Raw genomic sequence first — 26,684 nt, 5'->3', positions numbered from 1 at the left:
TTTGATGCTTTGCTTTTTGCTTCCTTAAGCACTGTGCCCCTTTTGCTTATGTCAAGTAATGAGGGGCTGCCCCCTGCCCCAGGAGTGGGCATGCCTGAGCTGTTTGTGCATAGTCTGTGCCACCTAGATGAGTATTGCTTGGCTATACTCTAAAGGTAGCAACATTTTCTTGCTGAAAAATCTAACTTCCCTGATTTGGGGGGCTTGTTTTAGGTTATCCTTCTCAACCAGTTGAACAGAGGCCACTTCAGCAGATGCCTCCTCAACTCATGCAGCATGTGGCACCCCCACCACAGCCACCACAGCAGCAGCCACAGCCACAACTGCCTCAGCAGCAGCAGCCACCACCTCCCAGTCAGCCACAGTCTCAGCAGCAGCAGCAGCAGCAGCAACAAATGATGATGATGCTCATGATGCAGCAGGATCCCAAATCAGTTAGGCTTCCAGTCTCTCAAAGTATCCATCCTCCAAGGGCCCCCCTGAACCCCGACTCCCAGAGAATGCCCATGCAACAGAGTGGCAGTGTGCCTGTCATGGTCAGTCTGCAAGGACCTGCCTCCGTGCCACCATCACCTGATAAACAAAGAATGCCAATGCCTGTGAATACTCCTTTGGGAAGCAATTCAAGGAAAATGGTCTATCAGGAGAGCCCGCAGAATCCTTCCAGCTCGCCACTGGCGGAGATGGCCTCGCTCCCTGAAGCAAGTGGCAGTGAAGCACCATCTGTCCCAGGAGGCCCAAACAACATGCCTTCACATGTAGTACTTCCCCAGAATCAGTTAATGATGACAGGGCCAAAACCTGGACCATCGCCCCTTTCAGCAACTCAAGGTGCAACTCCCCAACAACCCCCTGTAAATTCCCTGCCCAGCTCTCATGGCCACCACTTTCCAAATGTGGCCGCGCCAACCCAGACATCTAGGCCCAAAACACCGAACAGAGCCAGCCCCAGACCCTATTATCCTCAGACACCCAACAACCGCCCTCCCAGCACAGAACCTTCAGAAATCAGTCTGTCACCAGAAAGACTCAATGCTTCCATAGCAGGACTCTTCCCTCCACAGATTAATATTCCTTTACCTCCTAGGCCAAATTTAAACAGGGGCTTTGATCAACAAGGCCTAAATCCAACAACTTTGAAGGCCATCGGGCAAGCACCTTCAAATCTTACCATGAATCCTTCCAGTTTTGCTACCCCACAAACTCACAAATTAGATTCTGTGGTAGTGAATTCTGGAAAGCAGTCTAATTCTGGAGCAACAAAACGGGCAAGTCCAAGCAACAGTCGCAGGTCTAGTCCTGGGGCCAGTAGGAAAACCACTCCAAGCCCCGGGAGGCAAAATTCAAAAGCCCCTAAACTTACTCTGGCCTCTCAGACAAATGCAGCCCTTTTGCAGAATGTGGAGTTGCCGAGAAATGTATTGGTCAGTTCCGCTCCTCTGGCCAATCCCCCTGTACCTGGGAGCTTTCCTAACAACAGTGGGCTGAATCCTCAGAATCCTACTGTGTCTGTGGCTGCAGTTGGGGGTGTTGTTGAGGATAACAAGGAGAGCTTGAATGTGCCTCAGGACAGTGATTGCCAGAATTCCCAGGGTAGGAAGGAACAGGTAAACATTGAACTAAAAGCAGTCCCTGCCCAAGAAGTTAAAATGGTTGTCCCTGAAGATCAATCCAAAAAGGATGGGCAGCCTTCGGATCCTAACAAACTTCCCAGTGTCGAAGAGAACAAAAATTTGGTGGTGTCTCCTGCTATGAGGGAAGCACCAACATCGTTAAGTCAACTTCTTGACAACTCTGGAGCTCCCAATGTGACGATTAAACCCCCTGGGCTTACAGATCTGGAAGTAACACCTCCAGTAGTTTCTGGGGAGGACCTCAAAAAAGCATCTGTCATTCCCACACTGCAGGATCCGTCTTCTTCTAAAGAACCCTCTAATTCCCTAAACTTACCTCACAGTAATGAGCCGTGTTCAACCCTTGGGCATCCCGAATTGAGTGAGGTCAGTTCTAATGTTGCACCAAGCATCCCTCCAGTAATGTCAAGACCTGTTAGCTCTTCTTCCATTTCCACTCCTTTGCCCCCAAATCAAATAACTGTATTTGTCACTTCCAATCCCATCACAACTTCAGCTAACACATCAGCAGCTTTGCCAACTCACTTGCAGTCTGCATTGATGTCAACAGTTGTCACAATGCCCAATGTGGGTAGCAAGGTTATGGTTTCTGAGGGACAGTCAGCTGCTCAGTCTAATGCCCGGCCTCAGTTCATTACACCTGTCTTTATCAATTCATCCTCAATAATTCAGGTTATGAAAGGATCACAGCCAAGCACAATTCCTGCAGCCCCACTGACAACCAACTCTGGCCTGATGCCGCCCTCTGTTGCAGTTGTTGGCCCTTTACACATACCTCAGAACATAAAGTTTTCTTCTGCTCCTGTACCGCCTAATGCTCCCTCCAGTAGTCCTGCTCCAAACATCCAGACAGGTCGACCTTTGGTCCTTAGCTCACGAGCCACCCCTGTTCAGCTTCCTTCCCCTCCTTGTACGTCTTCTCCAGTTGTCCCTCCTCATCCCCCTGTCCAGCAAGTGAAAGAATTGAATCCAGATGAGGCTAGCCCTCAGGTGAACACCTCAGCAGATCAGAACACTCTTCCCTCTTCACAGCCAACCACAATGGTTTCTCCCCTTTTGACCAATAGTCCAGGGTCCTCTGTCAACCGGCGAAGCCCAGTCTCGTCTAGTAAGGGCAAAGGAAAAGTGGACAAAATTGGCCAAATTTTGTTGACCAAGGCGTGTAAGAAAGTTACAGGCTCTCTTGAGAAAGGGGAAGAACAATATGGTGCAGATGGAGAGACTGAAGGCCAAGGGCTAGACACCACAGCTCCGGGGCTCGTGGGAACAGAGCAGTTACCCACAGAGCTGGACAGTAAAACCCCAACGCCCCCAGCACCCACTCTGCTAAAAATGACCTCTAGCCCCGTGGGCCCGGGCACTGCCTCAGCAGGACCCAGCTTACCTGGCGGTGCTCTCCCCACCAGTGTACGCTCGATAGTAACCACTCTGGTACCCTCCGAGCTCATCTCCGCCGTACCGACCACAAAAAGCAATCATGGTGGCATAGCATCTGAGCCACTTGCGGGTGGCCTAGTGGAGGAGAAGGTGGGATCCCATCCAGAACTTCTACCCAGCATAGGTATGTACTTGGGGCTTCATCATCTCTTTGTGTCAGTTTTTTGATGACCTAATCCCACAAGAGAAAGCATGACTCGTTTTTTACTTGGAGGAGAGTGGGCTAAATAGAAGTAGTTTTATTTATTGAAAGTACGTTGGAAAATATGCTTTTAAATCCCATGTTAAGTTTGCATTCATTAAAGAGAGCTAAGGGCCGGGTGCGGTGGCTCACGCCTGTAATCCCAACACTTTGGGAGGCCGAGGCGGGTGGATCACTTGAGGTCAGGAGTTCGAGACCAGCCTGGCCAACATGGTGAAACTCCATCTCTACTAAAAATACAAAAATTAGCCAGGCATGATGGCACACACCTGTAATCCCAGCTACTCAGGAGGCTGAGGCAGGAGAATCGCTTGAACCTGGGAGCAGAGGTTGCAGTGAGCCGAGATCACGCCACTGTACTCCAGCCTGGGCAACAGAGTGAGACTCTGTCTCAAAAAAAACAAAGAGAGCTAAGGCTTTCAAAACAAAGAGCTCCTGAAATAATGACACCTTTCATTTATATAAAAGTTTTTCAATTTACAAGGAAGCATTTTTACATATGTTGTCTTGCATCATCTTTATACCAACCATATCAGATATTATTAATCCCATTGTATGGGTGAAAAGATTGAAGCTCAAAGAAGTTCAGTGTTTGTTCAGAGTCTATACTGTGAACCTCCCATTTAACACTGTACCTTACGTGTGAACAGCAGCTTCTGCAGATTCTCTTTACCAGGGTGAAGATTTGCTCATGACTTTCAGAACAATGGGTCCTCATTCTCATTGTACTCTATCTCAGGAACCATTCTTTCTTTGTCTGGGCTACTCTAGAGGAGAGCTGGAAGAAAACTGGGTTTCATGATAGTGGACACGGCAGAAACAAAGTGGTCAAGAGCCTGTAGGCTTGGGTTGGTATTATAACACCAGCATTTACCAGCTCTGTGGACTTGGGCAAGTTACTTGACCACTTCAGACTTTGGTTTCCTCCTTTGTAATATGGAACAATAATAGTTATAAGAATTCAATATGGTAGTGCATGTAACATTCTTAGCACAAAACCTAGCATATAATTATTCAATAAGTGGTAAAAATTGTTATTCCCAGTTTCTTTTTGATGTAATCTCTTTGTTGATTGGTGCATTCCATTTGTGTGTATCTAGTTCAGGCTATTTCCTATGTACTGTTAAAATGGGCTAATGATGGAAGCATAGGTGTCCTTACAACTGCCCCTCCTTCCCTTCTTCCCTTCCCCTACATGTTCCTCCTCCTGTGAGGCTTAAGTGAAGAAGCTCTGTTTCCTCAGAGTGGAGTCGGTCACACACTGCTAGAGCTGAGAAAGACCTTTGCAATATCCTAGGCCGGCTAATTAAGTGCCTATCTTATTTATGCAGCTAAAATGCTTCGAGTGCCTACCACTGAGTGGTAAGCACCCAGGTGGAGAGGCAGAAAGAACACAAGCTTCAGGGTAAGATCAGAGTTCAAATTCTAGCCCACTGGTTACCAGTTACAGTTGATACATTCCTTAACCTCTCCTAAGCCATGTACTTCACTTGTAAAATGGAGATTGTACATTCTACCTCCCAGAATTTAGGATTCTGAGAGAGGACTCAATGAGAAAATTTGTCAAGTGGCCAACACACTGCCTCACACCGAGCTCTGGAAAGGTTAATTCCCCTTTTCTCTACCTCTTCACCTCAGTGTTAGAGATATGGGGGCAGGATAAAGGCCTTCAAGGAGTTTGCTGCTCTTATAGGAGACAGTCTTCACAAGACTGGGTGCTTATTCTATCTTGTTCTAGTTCTGTTGGTGTAGATGAACCTTAATAATTAAAAGGGAACCTGCTGTAAATTAAGTATATCCTTCACTATTAAATATTTCCACTTCTCCTTTCAGGAGACTTTTCCCTCTGGTATCAAGAGAAAAATGATGAAGTAATTAGAAATTTTTTTTATCTGGATCATATATTATACTAGAGAAATATGTGGGCCTTGAGGAGATGAACCACACTTGGAAAAAGTTCTCAATTTTAGTTAAGAATACTCACTTTGCTTATAAGTGATTATTTCTATTCTTTTTCAAGGGACTTCTGTGCTTTTACTTTGAAAATGTGAGAAATTGGCCAGGCGCAGTGGCTCATGCCTATAATCTCAGCATGTTGAGAGGCTGAGGCAGGTGGATCACTTGAGCCCAGGAGTTTGAGACCATCCCGGGCAACAAGGCAAAACCCTATCTCTACAAAAATATATATATATAAATTAGCCGGGCATGGTGGCATGCATCTGTGGTCCCAGCTACTCAGAAGGCTGAGGCGGGAGGATTGCTTGAACCCACGAGGCGGAGGTTGTGGTGAGCTGAGATCCTGCCATTGCGCTACAGCCTGGGTGACAGAGCAAGTCTGTCTCAGAAGAAAAAGAAAAGGAAATTTGAGAAATGAACACTAAAGTTAAAAGTAGAAGTTAAGATATAGTTTTAAGGTTTATCAGATAAGCATCCAAAATAAATTCTTATACATAAATGCCTAATTTACTGCTTTAAAAAGCAGGGAGGGAAATATACAAAATTCACAGTTTCCACAAGAGAGTAAAACGTATTGTCGCAGAGTTTATCTAGGATTTTAGACTGAGGTGTCGAGATGTGACTGTGGCATATCCACGCCATAATCTTTCCTGTATCTTCCAGGATGGTTCCCTTCTAGAGTGCATTATGTATTTTATTCCATTCCTTAAGGGCCTAAGTTCTCTGTGTCCTTTGAAGCCTGATTCTGATGTTTCTCCCTTTAATGTGCCTTCAGATTTCTCAACCTAGAATTGCTAACCCTTGCTTTGGACTTTTGTAGTATTTTATACTTTGTGACTCCTTCATATGACATCAGAGTGCACTCAAGTGCACCACATGTATGTATCTTATCTTTAATACTAGACTGAGTTCCTGATGTGCAAGAGGATGTAGTTTGGTCTCTCAGGGTACCTGGCACAGTATCTTGCCCCTAGTAAGTTCTTCGCAACTATTTGTTAGATAAGTAAATAACATATGAAATTTATTTATTTATTATGTATGAATTGAATGCCTGCTTTATGCCCATCACTTTTGCTGAGTGCTGTAGAAAAGTACAAAACTATGTGACCATTTCCACTCTCATGGAGTATAGTCTTTAGGGAGTAAGACTAGATTTTTTAAATGCTGAGGGGAATGTATAATTGTACCTCTATGGTTTGGGTTGCCTACTAAGGTATGCTTTGGGACTTTTTGGAGTAGTGTTCAGAACCTGACCCCAAGAAGCAGAAAATATGAGTGCTGTGTTCTTATAGCCATCTCCTTCCCTTATTATTATACATACCAAAAGGAAAAGCTTATACCCCTAAATGGTAGTCATTGGTACTGAGTGTTATGGTAATTAATTTTTTTAGTAAGTCTTAAAATATACTTGTAATTTCGAGGCCAATTTTGAGTACTGCCCTCTAAGAGTGTATTGTTTCAGCAGTTACTTAGCCCTTGATTAGGTTAATGCTTGCTTTTTGTTTAGAAAAGAAAGTAAAAGGTCTGTAATTTTTTTTTCCTTGCCTTAGCCCCATCGCAGAATTTAGTCTCAAAGGAAACTTCAACCACAGCACTGCAGGCCTCTGTTGCCAGACCAGGTAAGGTGTACTTTGGAAAAACATCTTGGAGTGGGATGGGTTACATGTGAAGGAACTACTGCTGTCCTCAACGTCATGTGTTCTTATGCCAGGAAGTAGCTGGAACTATTTTATCTGTTTGTTTCAGAGCAGACTTTGGTTGAGCAGCAGAACTTGTGCAGTTCTACTTGAGATTATTTTCCCCCTGACCAGCTTGCTCTCTTATGCATTCATAGTATCAGCTAAGGAACTCAAGAAGGGCATCTCTGTGCCCATTGTCTGCCACCCAGTCATGGGTTTCTGTTGCAGAGTTTTCCCTGTTCTATGACCTTGGCACCCATGGTTGGCAGCTGAATAACTGGCATATGGTGACTTACGGGGCTGGCAAGCATTAATGCACTTTGTAATTTTATTATCATGACAGTAGTGGAGTCTTGTTCATAGAGTCTCTGCCACAATGTGGTAGCCATTCCTCCAGGGAGGCAGAGTCATTTCAGTCATCTCTGGGTGGCATTAAGTTTCTCCCTGTGACCGATATATTGTAAATAGCACAAGGGATGATAGTTCTGGAAGTAGGAGCCCATGGTAATCTGACAAATAACTGCTGTGGGATCAGGGTCAGCTCAGAATACATGAGGATGATGGCAGTAACAGCCCTTGGTTTGCCTTTACACACTGGAGGCAGATAAATATCAGATATGGTACAGTTTAGTCTCGCCTGATTCTTTATCACTGTAGGTCACTGAGGAGTTTAAAAAAAAAAGTCTGACTGGTTCCCACAGAGGTAAGAATCTCATTGAAACTACAATCACATACTTGACAAAGTAAGAAAAAAAAAAAATAGTAGCCATGCTTAATTTTGTGAATCTGAGCCAATAAAAGTAAGGTATAGTTTGTGATTATTTTAAAACCTACTTCAGAATGCTACATCCTATGTGATGGACAGGACTTTCTACTGCACACTCTGAATAAAATCAGGCCTCTGAAAATAGTGTGCGAGCAAAAAACATTTCAGTCACCCAGAGTCTTTTTTTTTTTTTTTTTTTTTTTTTTGAGACAGAGTCTCGCTTTGCCATCCAGGCTGGAGTGCAGTGGTGCGATCTCTGTTCACTGCAAGCTCTGCCTCCTGGGTTCACACCATTCTCCTGCCTCAGCCTCCCGAGTAGCTGGGACTACAGGTGCCTGCCACCACGCCTGGCTAATTTTTTGTATATTTAGTAGAGACGGGGTTTCATCATGTTAGCCAGGATGGTCTTGATCTCATGACCTCGTGATCCACCTGCCTTAGCCCTCCCCAAGTGCTGAGATTACAGGTGTGAGCTACGGCACCCGGCCCAGCCACCCAGATGCTTTCTTTGTTGCCATTGCCCACATGATACCTGACATCATGTTGATATTTGAGAAGGGTAGGAATGGAGCACATTATTTAAAGGAGGGGTCATACAGCAAAACTCATTTTTGGTAAGAAAAGGAGTAACTATAAAGAGAAAGGGAATTCCATTTCCTGCCCCAACCCTACTCTAGAAAATAGGATTTACCATATCATTTTTCCCCCTTCTCGCAGTAATTGGCTGAAAAATCCTGTTCCATTTTGAAGTTTGGTATAAATGAATCTCCTTATCCTTAACATCCCTCAGAGCCACTGATTACCTTCATCGAACTTTCTTGATCTCTACTTATGAATCAGCAGTGATAGTGTTAAGATTCTCAAAAACATCAAACTTTCTTGTTTTAAAAGAGGAAACTAGGCCAGGCGTGGTGGCTCATGCTTGTAATCCCAACACTTTGGGAGAATGAGGCGGTCAGATCACCTGAGGTTGGGAGTTCGAGATCACCCTGACCAACATGGAGAAACCCCGTCTCTACTAAAAATAGAAAATTAGCTGGGTATGGTGGCACATGCCTGTAATCCCAGCTACTCTGGAGGCTGAGGCAGGAGAATCGCTTGAACCTGGGATGCAGAGGTTGTGGTGAGCCGGAGATTGAACCATTGAACTCTAGCCTGGGCAACAAGAGCAAAACTCTGTCTCAAAAAAAAGAGCAAACTAGGCTGGGTGTGATGACTCATGCCTGTAACCCCAGTGCTTTAGGAGGCTGAGACGGGGGGAATGATTGAGCCCCAGGGGTTCAAGATCACCCTGGGCAACATAGCAAAACGCCATCTCTACAAAAAATTTTTAAAAATTAGTTGGGCTTGGCATGCATGCTACTTGGGAGGCCGAGGTAGGAGGATCATCTGACCCCAAGGAGTCCAGTTGAGGCTGCAGTGAGCTGTGATCCCACTGCACTCTAGCCTGGGAGACAGAGTGAGACCGTCTCCCCAAAAATAAAAATAGGCCAGGTGCGGTGGCTCATGCCTGTAATCTCAGCACTTTGGGAGGCCGAGGCGGGCGGATCACTTGAGGCCAGGAGTTCAAGACAAGACTGGCCAACATGTCTAAACCCTGTTTCTACTAAATATACAAAAATTAGCTGGGCATGGTAGTGTGTGCCTGTAGTCCCAGCTACTTGGGAGGCTGAGGCAGGAGAATCGCTTGAACCCTGGAAGTGGGGGTTGCAGTGAGCACCACTGTACCCCAGCCTGGGGGACAGAGTGAGACCCTGTCTCAAAAAAATAAAATAACAGTGAGTATGAGCACCTCTTTTGACTTGAGTCGTTTTCACTTTTGAGCACACATTACCTGAGTTTATATCTTCCAGCCAGGCCAGCAAAGTAGCAGAGACTCAGTGAATTGGTGTCTATTTCTTGTGGATGGGTTTTCAGGCTTTGTGGGTACAAATACAGGAGGCTAAACAGCAGTGAGAAGCAAAGATTCCCTTCCTTTTTTTTTTTTTTTGAGACGAAGTCTTGCTCTGTCACCAGACTGGAGTGCAGTGGCGCAATCTTGGCTCACTGCAATCCCCGCCTCCTGGGTTCAAGCAATTCCTTTGCCTCAGCCTCCCATTAAAGATTCCCTTCTACTAGCACCTTGCATTAAAGGCAGAGTAGTCCAACCTCCTTACATGGAAGGCTGCATCAACCTGATCTTCATAGCAATAATACTAGCTAATAACATTGAGTTATGACTAAGTGTCAGTTGCCATACTAAAATTTCTACATGCATTATTTCATCTTCTTAACTTTGAAGTGAGTAATGTGGTTATTCCCATCTTTTAGATAAGGCATTGAGCACAGAGATGTCAGGTAATTTACCCAAGGTTACATGGCTAATAAGCATTGAAGCCAAAATTTTGAACCAGGCACTCTAACTTCACTGCCTTTAAGGTTACCATGTAATTAGTAGAATAGGTTAGACATATACACTGAGTAATGAGGTGCTGAATTCCCTCAATGGGGGAACAGGTGTAGGGCTATGGGAGGCCAGAGGCAAGATAGATCACTGCTCTCTGGTACATCAGGGAAGGCTTTTGGAAAAGATGGAACTACCTAAAGGCACATAATAGAGAAAGCAAATGTTTTTTCTGGTGCTGAGGAAGAAGTGCCTGGCAAACCCAGAGTGTGCTCATTGATGCTAAACGCTGTGAGACGAATTACTGAGATTTTCCTTGCTTGGAGGGCATTGCTGGGAGGTTGAGAAAGAAAGGAATAGAATGGGGTCTAAGGCAATATCTGAAAGCAAAGCACTATGCCCTCTAACACTCAGTGAGGAAGTCCTTTTAAGAAGAATGCATCCTTAATAGATATTCAAGACATATTTGAAGATTGCTTTTTTAAAAAAATGCCAAGAAGGTGGAGATGTTTTAAAATGAAAACAGTCTCTTTCACATGAGAGGAAGAGACTTATTTTGCTAACCTGGTTGTAACTGGATGAGATACAAACGAGGAAGGGTGAACTTAGTTCTATTAATCCAAACAGGTTATTTCACAGTGTGGCGTAGAAATAAAAATAGACCAAGTGTCTTATGTCTCAAACAAACCAAGTTGTATCTGTGCCAGCTTTGTCTCCATACCATGTAGGGTGAGAATCCTTCTGGGCACAGGGACACTTTAGCCTAAATAGGGCATTGAGAATTCTTGTAGACTCCTAGCTTCTCTCCGTGGCAGCTCCCACATTTCATTTTTATCCTTTACATTTTTTTACAGAGCTGGAGGTAAATGCTGGCATAGTCTCTGGACAAAGGTAAGATGATCATTTCTGCAGACGTAGCATGAACACAGCATAAGCCTCTTTGAAAGGTATCAGCTTTCTCAGTCTTTAAACCTCTCTTCACCTTGTCCTTTTCCTTCACTCTCACGCCAGTCTGTTTTTACTGCTAACGTAGAGAGATATCTTGAGTCCTAATCCCTCAGAGGTAACATTTCTCTTAATAAAACTTGGAGGCTAAGTTTCTACCTTTTATGGTTGTTTTCAAAGCTGAATAAGGTAACACATTCAGCACTCAGCATAATGAGGAAATAGTAAATGTTCAATATATGGGAGCTGTTGTTACCATTGATATTAATAATAGTCCTTGCAACTGTCTTCTAAAGAACAGTTGTTTGACCCTCAAGGCGAAAGAAGGAGAAAGCCAGGCAGGATCTGACCTAAAACCTGTGCTTTTTTCTGTTACACTGTGCTGCTCCACATAACCCTACAAAATGAAATACATCTATGGCTTCAACTTCATTAGCTCTATGGAGAGGAATATTACCATTTTCCAAAAGTCATGGCTTTTTTTGGAGGCAGTCTTGCTCTGTCACCCAGGCTGGTGTGCAGTGGCACGATCTTGGTGCACCACCACGCCCAGCTAATTTTTGTATTTTTAGTAGAGACGGGGTTTCACCATGTTGGCCAGGCTGGTCTTGAACTCCTGACCTCGAGTGATCCACACGTCTCAGCCTCTGGGATTATAGGCGTGAGCCACCATGCCCAGCCTTGCCTCTTTTAGTGTAGGAATGCACTGGATAATATTTTAAAGAACTTCTCATAATTGTACAGCAACTTCATAAAACACTTTCACAATATTTTTTTCATTTAATCTTAATATCATCCCTGTGAGGAGGTTAATAGCCACCATTTATTTGAATGTTGTTCCATGCCATGCATCCTTAATAGTTTGAGCTACAAGCGCCCTAGATGTATTATCTCATCTAGTTTTCACAGTATCTATTAGGAAAGTAAATTCTGTCTTATAGATGAGGAATCTAAAGCTCAGAAAGGTTAACTAAATTCCCCAAGGTCACAGAGTTAGTAAATGGTGAAGGTTAAATTCAAACCCAAGCCTTCTGACTTCAGAGCCCTGACATTTAACCTATGTATTGCAGCAGACAAGATGGGATTTATAGATCAAGAGTCTAGAACAAGGCTGGGCGCAGTGGCTCATGCCTGTAATCCCAGCACTTTGGGAGGCCGAGGTGGGCGGATCATTTGAGGTCAGGAGTTTGATACCAACCTGGCCAACGTGGTAAGACCCCGTCTCTACTAAAACTACAAAAATTAGCCAGGCATGGTGGCGCATGCCTATAATCCCAGCTGCTTGGGAGGCTGAGGCAGGAGAGTAACTTGAACCTGGGAGGCAGAGGTTGCAGTGAGCTGAGATCATGCCACTGTACTGCAGCCTGGGCGACAGAGTGAGATTCTGTCTAAAAAAAGAGAGAAAAGAAAAAAGAGTCTAGAATGGCCGGGCTCGGTGGCTCACACCTGTACTCCCAACACTCTGGGAGGCCAAGGTAGGCAGATGGCTTGAACCCAGGAGTTTGAGACCAGCCTGGGCAACATAGTGAAACCCTGTCTGTACAAAAAATTAGCTGGGCGTAGTGGTACGCGCCTGTAGTCCCAGCTACTTGGGAGGCTGAGGTGGGAGGATCACCTGAGCCCAGGGAAGTCGAGGTTGCAGTGAGCCATAGTCCTGCCCACTGCACTCCAACATGAGCAACAGCGTAAGACTCTATCTTAAAAAAAAAAAAAAAAAAAAAAGAGTCTAGAACATAGAGCATTAAATAGCATAGTCAATAAATGCATAGCTAAGACTTGACCCTTGTTCATCTCATTCCAAATTCATTGCTACTCCTACTATACCACTCTGCCTGTCTGGTTTTATTTGGATTGGGCTAATGTTTGAATTCATCTGCATTTCTCTTTTTTTTTTTTTTTTTTTTTTTTTTGGAGATGGAGTCTCGCTCTGTCGCCCAGGCTGGAGTGCAGTGGCCGGATCTCAGCTCACTGCAAGCTCCGCTTCCCAGGTTTACGCCATTCTCCTGCCTCAGCCTCCCGAGTAGCTGGGACTACAGGTGCCCGCCACCTCGCCCGGCTAGTTTTTTGTATTTTTTAGTAGAGACGGGGTTTCACCGGGTTAGCCAGGATGGTCTCGATCTCCTGACCTCGTGATCCGCCCGTCTCGGCCTCCCAAAGTGCTGGGATTACAGGCTTGAGCCACCGCGCCCGGCCTCATCTGCATTTCTCAAACATGCACCAGCGATTTGTCTAGAGAAAGAAGCTAATTAGACCAAAAATGCCTTTGGGGTATTTGTTTCCAGCGATACCTGAGCATTGACCATAAAAAACAGGATAGTCTTGCTGTGGCTTTTGTTTTGCCAGGAGAAAGAGGCACTTTCATTAGGAACCATCTAGCCAGGTACAGTGGCTCATGCTTGTAACCCCAGCATTTTGGGAGGCCAAGGAGGGAGGATTGGTTGAGCTCAGGAGTTGCCCAGCCTGGGCAACATAGGGAGACCCTGTCTCTACGAAAAATTATTAAAAAATTAATAAAAAATTAGCTGGTCATGGTGGCACTTGCCTGTAGTCCCAGCTACTCAGGAGGCTAAGGTGGGAGGATCACTTGAGCCTGGGAGGTCAAGGCTGCAATGAACCATGATTGCACTACCCACACTCCAGCCTGGGGAACAGAGTGACATCCTGCCTCAAAAAAAACAAAAAAAATCGGCTGGGCATGGTGGCTTATGCCTATAATCCCAGCACTTTGGGAGGCCGAGGTGGGCGGATCATTTGAGGTCAGGAGTTCGAGACCAACCTGGCCAACCTGGTGAAACCCCATCTTTACTAAAAATACAAAAATTAGCTGGGCGTGGTGGCGCATGCCTGTATCCCAGCTACTCAGGAGGCTGAGACAGGAGAATCGCTTGAACCTGGGAGGTAGAGGTTGACGTGAGCCGAGATCACACCATTGCACTCCAGCCTAGGCAACAAGAGCAAAACTCCATCTCAAAAAAAAAAATTTTTTTTTAAAGAGTTTTCTTTCCTCAGAAGCTTTGACCATTTTCTGGGCTCCTAGCCAGAAAGTCGTCTTCACTACCTCTCAAAGGAGGTGTAAATCCCTCTGACTTGTAATTCCACCCCAGCTTCAGCCTCACCTCTCCTTGACTTACCTTGGCTTATGGTTGGGTGTGGGGCAGCTGTTATACATAAAACTATGGGAGTGAACAGTGTGGCCCAGTTCCCAACCACGGTGCTACTAGCAAAGGGTCCTCTGGCAGGAGTGAACAGTGGAAGGGTAGGGATAGTTGACAATCAGGTTATGGTCTTTGTCCTTAAGAAGCTTACAGTCTAGTTGAAGGCACAAAACATTAAAATAGAACATGATGTACAATCTGATGGGTGCTCTAGAATGCCAGATAAAGACTGTGAACCCAAGATACAAAAGAGACGGCTGTACTTGGGAAATGAAGTCATGGAAGACTTCCCAGAAGAGGCAGCCTTTTGACCAGTTTTGTTTTGCTTTGTTGCATTATTTGTATTTGGTACATGTCTTGCAAGCAAATTTAATTGTCTAAAGGAATTTTTTTCTAATAATTTTAACATGCATTTTTGAACCATGAAAGTGTAAAAAGTTTATTAAAGAAAACCAGAAATTCAGATCAGAGAATTACAAAGAAGAAAATAACTCACCAGTAAACCAGTATTCCTACAACTCAACTAGTAGTTCATCTACTTCTAGTCTTTTTCACACAGTATGCACCCAAATATATTGTGTCAGATTTATCTGTATAGGGCTGGGCGTTGTGGCTCACGCCTGTAATGAGTTTACACTGGGCTGTGATCGTGCCACTGCACTCCAGCCTGGGTGACAGAGCAAGACTCCATCTTAAAAACAAACAACAACAACAGAAGATTTATGTGTATATAGCTCATATTTATTCATATGTAGTTACATATATACTCAACATATATAACAATGAAAATGGAATTATACTGTTCATTATGTTGGTAAGTTTTTCCCACTTGGTAATGTGTCACGAATTGTTTTTGTCATTAAATAATCTACAACATGATTTTTCATGACTCCATATGGATGTGCCATGATTTAGCCAACTAATCTACTATCGTTAGGCATTTAGGTCTTCTGTTTTCACTAGTACAAATAAAATGTTTTAACTTCCTTATGTGTGGAGCTCTGTAAAAGATTTGTTTCCTTAGGCACCTAGAAATGGGATTGCTGAGTCAAGGGTTACACCAGGGTTTCTCAGCCTCAACATTATTGAGCTTTGGGGCCAGATAACTGTTGTGTGGGGCTTATGTTTAGTGGCATCCCTGGCCTGTACCCAAAAGATTCCAGTAGCACCCTTCTCCTCAAGTTGTGACAATCAAAAATGTCTCCAAACGTTGCTAAATGTCCCCTAAGAAGCAAAATTGCCTCCTTTTGAGAACCACTAGGTTACACAATTTACACTCCAATTAGGAGTGTATGTAAATGTTTTTGTTCCTGTATCCTCAATAACAGTGAATATTACCAATTTTAAATCTTCATATACTAAGAAAAGGGATTTGGGGTGGGGACAATCAATATACCTAGCAGTATATTGTGAATTATCCCCATACTGTGGCTTCTAATATGCTGTTATCTAACTCTACCAGGATCATTAGTAAATGCCAATATATGTTAATAATTTCCTAGGTTTATATACTATTTTGAGTTATTAGCAATTTTCAGACATATTAAAGACCTTTTTCTTGAATCTAAAAATTTACAAAATCCAAAATGTTGTAATTTTTGAAGGGGACTATTCCTACCTTAGGAAAATGGATGAGGGGCCTGGTGCAATAGCTCACACCTGTAATCCCACACTTTGGGAGGCCGAGGTGGGTGGATCACTTGAGGTCGGGGTTTAAGACCATCCTGGCCAGTGTGGTAAAACCCCATCTCTACTAAAAAGACAAAAATTAGCAGGGCATGGTGGCACATGGCTGTAGTTCCAGCTACTCGGGAGGTTGAGACAGGTGAATTGCCTGAACCCAGGAGGTAGGAGTCACAGTGAGCTGAGATAACACCCCTGCTCTCCAGCCTGGGCGACAGAGTAACACTCTGTCTGAAAAAAAAGAAGAAAGAAAAGAAAAAAAGATAAGGAAATGGGTGAGGAATTAGGGGAGTTTTGTTCCAATTTTTTTTATGTCTTTTACCAGTTTTTCTATAATTTCACCAACATTATGCTTTACTATTTTGTTTTTACTAATGTAATAAGCTAGACTCGCTTTTAAACCCCCAGTAATATAGAAGGCAATAGTGCTTATTGCCCCAGGTTGAACTGCTTTCTCTCCAGAATAACTATATAGTTCTTAGTCTCCTACTTTACGAATGAAACTATCTGAAGAGCCCGTTTTTTGTGTGGCCTGATTCCCTCACCTGCTTGGAAATTTTTTGCTTCTGTCAGCAGTGAACCCAAAGAGATAGTTGAAAAGTCCAAAATCCCGAGCCGAAGAAACTCCCGAACTGAAGAGCCAACTGTGGCTTCTGAAAGTGTGGAAAATGGACATCGTAAACGATCTTCTCGACCTGCGTCAGCCTCCAGCTCTACTAAAGGTTAGCAGTGGGATGTGGGTGCTATTTGTGAGTCAAATAGAGGAATAGAGTCCTTATCACAGCAGCAGCAGACTTTGTTCTTCATCTTTGCTTCTGTTCCTGAAGTGTGTCAAGTGTCTTTGTCTTCTACTACTTGTTTGGTCCTTTATTTGTTCATTTAACTATGTGTTCTCTGTGTGTGTACACAAGAGCAACAAGCACTGCTGGAAAAAAGAACATAACAGGGCAGATTTATTCCACTGGTTTTTGTTGTTGTTGTTTTTTGTTTGTTTGTTTGAGACAGGGTCTCACTTTATTGCCTGGGCTGGAGTGCAGTGGCACAATCACAGCTCACTGCAGCCTTGAATTCCTAGGCTCAAGTAATCCTCCTGCCTCAGCCTTCCAAAGCTGGAATTGCAGGCATGAGCCACCACACCTGGCCTTGAGTCCACGTTTTTTTTGTTTTTGAGATGGAGTCTCATTCTGTTGCCTAGGCTGGAGTGCAGTGTCATGATCTCAGCTCACTGTAACCTCCACCTCCCAGGTTCGGGTGATTCTCCTGCCTCAGGAGATGACAGATGCGTGCACCACGCGTGGCTAATGTTTCTATTTTTAGTAGAGACAGGGATTCATCATGTTGGCCAGGCTGGTCTCAAACTCCTAACCTCAAGTGATCTGCCCGCCTCAGCTTCTCAAGTGCTGGGATTACAGGCTGAACCACCACGCCCAGCTCATTCCACTTTAAATTTGTGATCACCCACTTCAGATAGGTCCTGAATATGGCCCAGCTATCTTTCCATGTTTCTGTGGTCAGCTCTCTTTCCCACTCTCTACTCTTTTTAAATCTCTGGTTCACACTTTCTCCCCCTTTCTCGGTAGAGACCCTGACCTCTTCACAGAGAAAGTAGAATTCCCTTCCCAGCCATTAGATGGTGACCTTCCTCAAACTTTGATCCTGAGTCACCTTTTCTCTTCAAATTTGTATTTTCTCCCTTAGATCTCAGTCATGCCCCTCTTCTTTAGTTACAACCTTTCACAGATGACTTGTAAATTTGTATTTCTGTTTCTAGTACAGAACCCTAGAGATCTTAGACAACTGCATGCACATCCTTATTGGAACCTCAGACTCAACATGCCTAAAACCAAACTTGTGATTTTCACCTCCAACAGTGAGGTCCTCTGCCATTGTTCCTCATGTCAATAAATGGCACCACCATCTATCCATTAGACAAGTTCTCCTTGATACCTCTTTCCCTCACCCTTATATCAAATTCATCACAAAATATTGCCCATTTTATCTCAGGTGGCCCTTTTCCATCTTCACTACTACTTAACTAGCTTAAAAACCTTCAGTGATTTACCATTGTAATTAGGATTAAAGTCCAGAAGCTTCAACCTTGCCCACAAGCTTCTGTGTGGTCTCGGCCCTGTCATCTCCCAGCCTCATCCCACTTTCTTGGCAAGTTGGACATGCCATCCTCATTCCTCTCATCACAACCCTGTGCATATGTTGCATGCAGCTACTGCAGGGAGTGCTCTTCTCTCTGCCCACCTCTCTTCTCCTTAACGTCCCACCCTTCCTACTTATCTTAGCTCAGTTGTCACTGCTGTGGGGAATCACAGCACCAGGTTCTTCTTCATAATACCACAGCTATAACTTTATGCCAGTTTGTGACATAGGTAATTAGTATGTATACTTGGTTAGGGCAGGAGATTATGTCTGATTTTGCTAACTACTGTATCCCTGGTGCCTAGTATGGTGCCAAATACAGAGATGTACCAATCAGTAATTATCAGATGAATAACCGTCTATCAAATATGTATTAAATATTTACTACATGTCGGGCCCTGAGGTTATTTAGTGAAAAGACAGAGTCTCAGCCAGGTGCGATGGCTCATGCCTGTAATCCCAGCACTTTGGGAGGCCGAGTTGGGTAAATCACCTGAGGTCAGGAGTTCGAGACCAGCCTGACCAACATGGTGAAACCCTGTCTTTACTCAAAATACAAAAATTAGCTGGGCGTGGTGGTGGGTGCCTGTAATCCCAGCTACTGGGGACGCTGAGGCAGGAGAACTGCTTGAACCTGGGCGGCGGAGGTTGCAATGAGCCGAGATCGCATCATTGCACTCTAGCCTGGGCGACAGAGTGAGACTCCATCTCAAAAAAAAAAAAAAAGAGAGTCTCTGTCTTCACCACATTGAAAGACGAATTCTAATACTCTGTGTTAAATGTTAAATGCTATGATAGCAAAATTACATGGCACTATAAGAGCATATAGCTGGGATACCTTGTTCTTCTGCCAGGTCAGAGAAGGCTTTCTGGAAAAAAATGACATGACATTTAAGCTGAGGCAGTGACCAGATTATTCTCTTAGGAAATGTGCTGAGCTTGAATAGTTCAGTCTGGGTAAGGTAAGAGCTGGGATCCTGGCTGAGTACCTGATACCAGCAGGACTGCTGAGAAACGGTCAAGTATCATTGGGATGCCAGCCTAAAGGCCAGGTAGATTCTGGTGCACCCACACTAGACACTAGACACGGATCTGAGGACTCAGCTGCTCTTGGCAGGTTATGTCTCTAGGCAAGAATGTCACGATGCCTCACAAGAGCCTCTGGGAATAGGGCAGAGGTCATTTACAGGTAAAATTGAGGTGTACAAAGTACCATCACCATACTCAGCCTGCTGGAGAGTTAAGCGGCAAAGGTGAGAGGGGCCTTCTTTCTTTTCTAGGAATACTGTCAGGGTCCTGTTAGGTATCCTAACTTTAGGTGGAGATATGAAGCCAGTAACTTCCTTCCTCCTCCCTGGGAATCATCTCTAGGCAGAAACTAGTTTGGAAGGAAGCACACTTTTCAGTATATTGAAGTACTAAACTTAAAGCATAAAAGGGAACATGCCTAGAGTTCTGTGGGAAAATCTGCTTCCCCTCAGTTCTGCATGTTCTTGTAGCCTTTCACTTTCCCAAAAGAGCAAGATCTTCTAGGCTATAGAATATGGTATGTAATTACCTTTAAAGCAGGGAAAAGGTATTGGCCTTTAGAGATGTCACACACCAGATTTTTGGAACCTTGACCTCAGCCCAGAGCCTCAGGTTACTAAAGGTGTTATTTACAGGGCACCAGAAAGAATCTAAGAAGCAGCTGGGACAGTTAAGAAGAGATGCTCAAACTAGAACCGCTCTGTAGAGAACTACCAGCCAAGAAGAGATGGAAAGCTAGAACCTGTTTTTAGGGGGTGTTGGGGGTGGGGAATAAGCCTGTACACTTAAACTGAACCTTGTCCCACGGTGGCGGTGGTGATGTCGGAATGCCTGGCACATCCTTGCTTTGAGGCTTAGCAGTTGGCTTAGAAGAGGCCATAATGACTCTCAGGCTTTGTGTTCTTGCATGGAGGGGTGCTAAGTGTCTCCCTAAAGAATGGCATAGCTCTGGTCAGCCCCTGGAATCACAGTCATGTATAGATACCCACATCAGTCACAAGACCTCAGGCCATCATTCTGTAACTGTCCCTGGTTAAGTTACTGTGTATGAGTAGGAAAACAGACTCAGTTTCTCCTGCTATACTCTCACAACACACTTCTGACACCAGATGTAAGGTGTCTTTTTTCCCCACACATCAAGCAAGCAAGCAGTCCTGCCTCAGACACTAGCTGGGTGTCCTCCAATTCAATTCTGACACTATCTGCCTGGAGATAGTATCAGATCCACAGGTTTGAGGGCTCAGTCCCACAAGACTGCTGCCCACTTCCAATGCCAGGTGCAAGCCCCGGGTTGTTTTACCTGTGCTTCTGACTAGCTGGCTAAAAATTGGAGTTTCCATGAAACCCTCCTAACCGGGTTCAGTTAATTTGCTAGAATGGCTGATAGCACTCAGGGAAGCATGTTTACCAGTTTATTATAAAGCTTTTTCTTTTTTTCTAGTTTTGTTTTGTTTTGTTTTGTTTTGTTTTGTTTTGTTTTGTGACAGAGTCTCACTCTGTTGCCCAGGCTGAAGTACAGTGGCACGATCTCAGCTCACTGCAACCTCTACCTCCCAGGTTCAGGCGATTCTTATGCCTCAACCTCCCGGGTTGCTGGCATTACAGAGGCTTGCACCACCATGCCTGGCTATTTTGTGTGTGTGCGTGTGTGTGTGTGTGTGTGTGTGTGTATTTTTTTTTAGTAGAGATGGGGTTTCGCCATGTTGACCAGGCTGGTTTCGAAATCTTGACCTCAAGTGATCCATTTGCCTTGGCCTCCCAAAGTGCTGGGATTACTGGTGTGAGCCACTGTGCCTGGCCCTTTTTTTTTTTTTTTTCATTTGCAGGTTCTCACTCTGTCACCCAGGCTAGAGTACAGTGGCATGATCATGGCTCACTGCAACCTTAAACTCCTGAGCTTAAATAATCCTTCTGCCTCAGCTTCCCAAGTAGCTGGAACTATAGGTGTGCATCACCACGCTGGGCTAATTTTTTATTTTTTTTGTAGAGACGGGGTCTCCCTGTGTGCCCAGGTTGATCTTGAGCTCTTGGCCTCAAGTGATCCTCCCACATTGGCCTCCCATATGAAAGATTTTTTTTTAAATTTTTACTTTTATTTTATTTTTATTTATTTATTGTTTTTAGATGGAGTCTCACTCTATCGCCCAGGCTGGAGTGCAGTGGCATGATCTTGGCTCATTGCAACCTCCATCTCCCGGGTTCAAGCAATTCTTGTGCCTCAGCCTCCCAAGTAGCTGGGATTACAGGTGTGTACCACCACACCCAGCTAATTTTTATATCTTTAGTAGAAATAGGGTTTCACCATGTTGACCAGGCTGGTCTTGAACTCCTAACCTCAAATGATCCACCTGCCTCGGCCTCCCAAAGTGCTGGGATTACAGGCGTGAGCCACCATGCCCAGCCAGTTTTTTTGTTTTTTTTTTTTTGAGACAGGGTCTCGCTGTGTCACCCAGGCTGGAGTGCAGTGGCACTCTCATCACTCACTGCAGCCTCAGACTCTTGGGCTCAAGCAATCCTCCCGCCTTAGCCTCCTGAGTAATTGAGACTACAGGCACACACCACCATGGCTAGCTGAAGTTTTAATTTTTTGTAGAAACAAGACTCACCCTGTTGCCCAGGCTGGTCTAGAACTCCTGGGCTCAAGTGATCCTCCCACCTTCGCCTCCCAAAGTGCTGGGATTACAGGCATGAGCCACCATGCCCTGCTGATATTTTAAAGCAGTGGTCCCCAATCCCCGGGCCGTAGACCGGTTGGTAGTGGTCTGTGACCTGTTAGGAACGAGGCCACACAGCAGGAGGTGAGTGGTGGGCAAGCGAGCATTACTGCCTGAGCTCCATCTCCTGTCAAATCAGAGGTGACATTAGATTCTCATAGGAGTGTGAACCCTACTGTAAACTGTGCGTGCGAGAGATAGAGGTTACGTGGTCCTTATGAGAATCTAACTAATGCCTGAGAATCTGAGGTGGAACAGTTTCATCCTGAAACCATATCCCCCCAACCCCCAGTCTGTGGAAAAATTGTCTTCCACGAAACCAATCCCTGGTGCCAAAAAGGTTGGGGACCACTGTTTTAAAGGATACAAATGAACAGCCAGATGAAGGTATACATAGGGCAAGGTCTGTATGGGTCCCAAGTGTAGAAGCTTCCATCCATGTGGAGTTGGTGCACCACTCTCTTAGCAGGTGGATATGTTCTTGTTCAGCTTCTGGGAAGCCCCTGAATTCAGTCCTTTTGTGGGTTTTGTGGGGTTTTTTGTTCTGTTTTGTTTTTTGTTTGTTTGTTTTTGTATGGAGGAAGAAGGGGAAGGGGAGGTAGGTCCCTTTTGGATTTTTAGTGGGGCTTCATTACATAGGCATGATTGATAAAAGAGTTGGGCATTTGTGATCAACTCAACCTCAGAGCTGTTTCAAGAACTATGGGCAAAAAGCCAAATATTTTAACAAAAGATTGCTCAGTCACTTAGGAAATTATAAGAGTTACAGGACCTATGAGCCAGGAACGTGGGACAAAAACCAAAAATTATATATCATAGTATCACAGTTACCTTTTAAATCAGAAATTAGTACTGGAGCCCTTTTGGTTTTTCAGTATTAAAGTTCTTGGAGCCAAATTAAAGAATAATTATGCATATTTTTGGCCTGTATATTGTATCCAAAAATGTGAACCAAGTTACAAAATAATTTACTGTGATTGTATTTAAACCCATACCCAGACTGTGATCACAAAATATCAAGCTGGTTTCTAAAATGGATGCACCTCAAATGTGGGGACATATGCAGTGCTGGGTACCTGAAATATGAATTAAGTATGTTCCTGCAGAATCAGCACTTTTTAAAGTTTTGAGGGGGAAAGGGGGCTGCTTCTTTTTGCATTTAATAAGAGTTTGGTCATACATATCATATACAAACAAAATCAGAAACATACTGTGTTTTTCATGAAAATCTCTGAAGCTGAGAAACACTATGAGCGGTTTGTAATTAAAAGTGTTGCTGTTTTTGTATTGTTGGAGAACCAGTGACATTAATCATGCTCCTGCTGTGAGAGCTGAGTTTGCTTACATCATGCTGGCCAAGGCCTGCCAGACTGCCAGATCAGAGCAGGTGGGATGGATGATTTCTGGGCAAGTCCAGGAAGGCCCTCATGGTTTTTGGTCATGCTTTGATCCATTGTTTTGGTTGGTTGGGTCACTTATAATTACACAAAAATTAGCTACCACAAATCACTTTTTAAAATTGCACCTGATCAGATGTGTTGTTTACAAACATGCAAATGAGTAGTTCTCCTTCCTGACATGGTGAATTTGCCACAAAAACACAAATGATTTTTCTAGTTTTCTTTTTTTTTCTGAGACGGAGTCTTGCTCTGTTGCCCAGGCTGGAGTGCAGTGACGCTCTCGGCTCACTGCAAGCTCTGCCTCCCAGGTTCACACCATTCTCCTGCCTCAGCCTCCTAAGTAGCTGGGACTACAGGTGCCCGCCGCCACGCCTGGCTAATTTTTTGTATTTTTTAGTAGAGACAGGGTTTCACTGTGTTAACCAGGATGGTCTCGATATCCTGACCTCGTGACCCTCCTGTCTCAGCCTCCCAAAGCTCTGGAATTATAGGCGTGAGCCACTGTGCCTGGCTGATTTTTCTAGTTTTCTTTATCATTATTTACTCCTTCATTTAGAATAGTTTTTGTTATATTTTCACCTGGGAAAAAGGTAATTATTCAGTGGCTCACGCCTGTAATCCCAGCACTTTGGGAGGCCGAGGTGGGCGGATCGCGAGGTCAGGAGATCGAGATCACAGTGAAACCCTGTCTCTACTAAAAATACAAAAAATTAGCCGGGCGCGGTGGTGGGCGCCTGTAGTCCCAGCTACTCGGGAGGCTGAGCCAGGAGAATGGAGTGAACCCGGGAGGTGGAGCTTGCAGTGAGCCGAGATCACGCCACTGCACTCCAGCCTGGGCGACAGAACTAGACTCCGTCTCAAAAAAAAAAAAAAAAAGGTAATTATTTTTTTAAAAGGTAGTTGAAAACATGAAGTTCAAAGCATAAGTTTGGAACCAGGAAAATATGTTAATTTAAGGAAAGTTCAGAGCAATCTGTAATTATCAGCAGCCCTGGGTGTCCCCCTGACAGCAAAGTAGGTGATAGCCCCACCCTACCCACAGCCAGTGAAGCAACCATCTAAAAAAACACAGGGTATACCGATATACTGAATTAAAGCAGAAGTATTATTGTAGATATGCAAGTGAACATATATTGATAATGTCGTGGGAGAAAACCCTGAAGAGTAACCACCTGAAAGTGTACTCTAGTAGCTTCATTTAGAAACCAACCATGCAAATTGTAAAGGAAAATTTCCAGAATTTTTTTGTTTGTTTGTTTTGAGACAGAGTCTTGTTCTGTCACCCAGGCTGGAGTGCAGTGTCTTGATCTCGGCTCATTGCAAGCTCTGCCTCCTGGGTTCAAGTGATTCTCCTGGCTCAGCCTTCCGAGTAGCTGGGACTACAGGCATGCACCACCACGCCTGGCTAATTTTTGTATTTTTAGAAGAGATGGAGTTTCGCCATGTTGGCCAGGCTGGTCTTGAACTCCTGACCTCAAGTGATCTGCCTACCTCTGCTAATCAAAGTGCTGGGATTATAGGTGTGAGCCACCGCACCTTGCCAATTCCCAGAATTTTTTTACAATTACGTAGACGTCTTGGGTAGAAGTAGTATAGACAGTGAAAGGCACAATGATGTGAGGAAGGTCAAAGTCCATTTCTAAAGCTCCATGGATGGTAGAGGATACTAGAGGATTAAGTAGAGCCTTGTACTGTAGATTTGGTCAAATTTGCTTAAGGTCAAAATGAGGCAACCAGGCTGAAAAATCCCTTTATTAGGTTACAAATTTAAATGTTCCCCCAGTGACATACTTGGACAGTCACCTCAAAGACTGTTATTGACCCAGTTCTTTACCACCCATGTTCTATCTATGTTCTAAGAACATGTTTATCCATGTTGTAAGACATGGATATAAATGATCTGACTGCACTGCTAGAGTTTGAACTGTTTATCTGTGAAGAGACACTAATTTTGTAAAATCCCTGATGATTAAAAAACTGAAGGTAGGTTCACAGGCCAGGCAGCCTTTAGGAACAGTGTGCCAGTCACAGTCTGAGGTACACCCTGACTGGATCATTAGCCTCTACATCACTTACCTAGAATTTCTTACCTTAATTTGTGGCCAGGCTCAGTGGCTCACTTCTGTAATCCCAACGCTCTGGGAAGCTGTGGCGGGCGGATCAGTTGAGGTGAGGAATTTGAGATCAGCCTGGCCAACATGGTGAAACCCCATCTCTACTAAAAATACAAGCATTAGCTGGGCATGGTAGTGTGCGCCTGTAATCCTAGCTACTAGGGAGGCTGAGGCAGGAGAATTGCTTGAACCCAGGGGGTGGAGGTTGCAGTGAGTTCAGATCGCCACTCCAGCCTGGGTGACAGTGCAAGACTGTCTCAAAAAAAAAAAAAAGTAATTTACAAGACTCACTCGCAAAAAAAAAACATAATAATTTGCCTATTCATTAGAGTAGTAAAAGTGGTAACATTTTGGAAGGAGTATAAAATCAACTACTAAAACAAAAAAACTCATCAAAAAATCTTTTTTTCAGACATGATGGGGAACAGTGGCAGAGGACCTCACTGTTGGAGGTGAAAATCCCAAGTTTGGTTTTAGACATTTTGAGTCTGAGGTTTGCTCTCTGACTCAGATTGACTGGATTTATCTAGGGAAGGTGATAGAGACTTCAAACTCAGTTTAAAATTTATTTTTTTCCTCATGGAAGTATGAAAGTACATCTTTCACCACTTCTCCCCACCAACCATAGTATCCAAAAGATGAGGGTTTTTATTGGTGTGTTTGTGGTTTGTTTTTGTTTGTGTTTTTGTTTTGAGACGGAGTCTCGCTCTGTCGCCTAGGCTGGAGTGCAGTGGCCAGATCTCAGCTCACTGCAAGCTCCGCCTCCCGGGTTCACACCATTCTCCTGCCTCAGCCTCCTGAGTAGCTAGGACTACAGGAGCCCACCACCTCGCCTGGCTAGTTTTTTGTATTTTTTAGTAGAGACGGGGTTTCACCGTGTTAGCCAGGATGGTCTTGATCTCCTGACCTCATGATCCACCCATCTCGGCCTCCCAAAGTGCTGGAATTACAGGCTTGAGCCACCGTGCCTGGCCATGTTTGTGTTTTTTTTGCAGTTTCTAGCACAAGTCATTTGTTTATTCCTGGCCCCACTCATTGATTCACGCTCAGAGGCAGCCTGCCAGTTCATTGGGTGCTTTGGAGCAGTGACAAATGGGAACAAGCAAGGTAGGAGGGGGAGCCTGAGGTTGATTCTCACCCACACTCCACTACCCACTTCTTTTCCCAGCCACATATGTTTCTCAGACATACCACTTGATCCTTCATATCACAACAAGGGAAAAGCTTCCAAAGTTGACCTAATTAATGAATGTTTTTCTGAGGATGAATACTGTCAAGACAAAAACCTGCCTATTTTTACTGCACATGACAGATTTGCTGCAGTGAAAATAAAGCTTGAGATTTGGACCTGAAGAGTTGATTTTAGGGAGTTGTGTGGGCTCTGTGAGACTCTTAATTTACATGAATTAAAATAAAGAACACCATTATTAACATCC

At 44.3% G+C, this 26,684-nt stretch overlaps 1 protein-coding gene across 6 annotated transcripts in view; it reads left to right on the top strand.

Annotated features, from left to right (window-relative positions):
* Positions 1-26,684, top strand: part of NCOA6 (nuclear receptor coactivator 6) — a 120,283-nt gene that overhangs the window by 87,632 nt on the left and 5,967 nt on the right. For 4 of the 6 annotated variants that reach the window (XM_008021501.3, XM_008021496.3, XM_008021472.3 and 1 more), the window contains exons 11-14: positions 214-3,195; positions 6,780-6,848; positions 10,912-10,948; positions 16,414-16,562. In XM_008021501.3, the coding sequence (XP_008019692.3) occupies positions 214-3,195; positions 6,780-6,848; positions 10,912-10,948; positions 16,414-16,562 (3,237 nt within the window). Of the gene's footprint in view, positions 1-213; positions 3,196-6,779; positions 6,849-10,911; positions 10,949-16,413; positions 16,563-26,684 lie in introns of those variants that run through there. The other 2 variants (XR_012089861.1, XM_073008105.1) reach the window with 2 other exon arrangements.

Source organism: Chlorocebus sabaeus, chromosome 2, assembly GCF_047675955.1.
Source record: "Chlorocebus sabaeus isolate Y175 chromosome 2, mChlSab1.0.hap1, whole genome shotgun sequence".
Classification (NCBI taxonomy): Eukaryota; Metazoa; Chordata; class Mammalia; order Primates; family Cercopithecidae; genus Chlorocebus; species Chlorocebus sabaeus.
The sequence above is the reverse complement of the archived record's forward strand: the minus strand, read 5'-3'. Positions and strand labels throughout refer to the sequence as shown.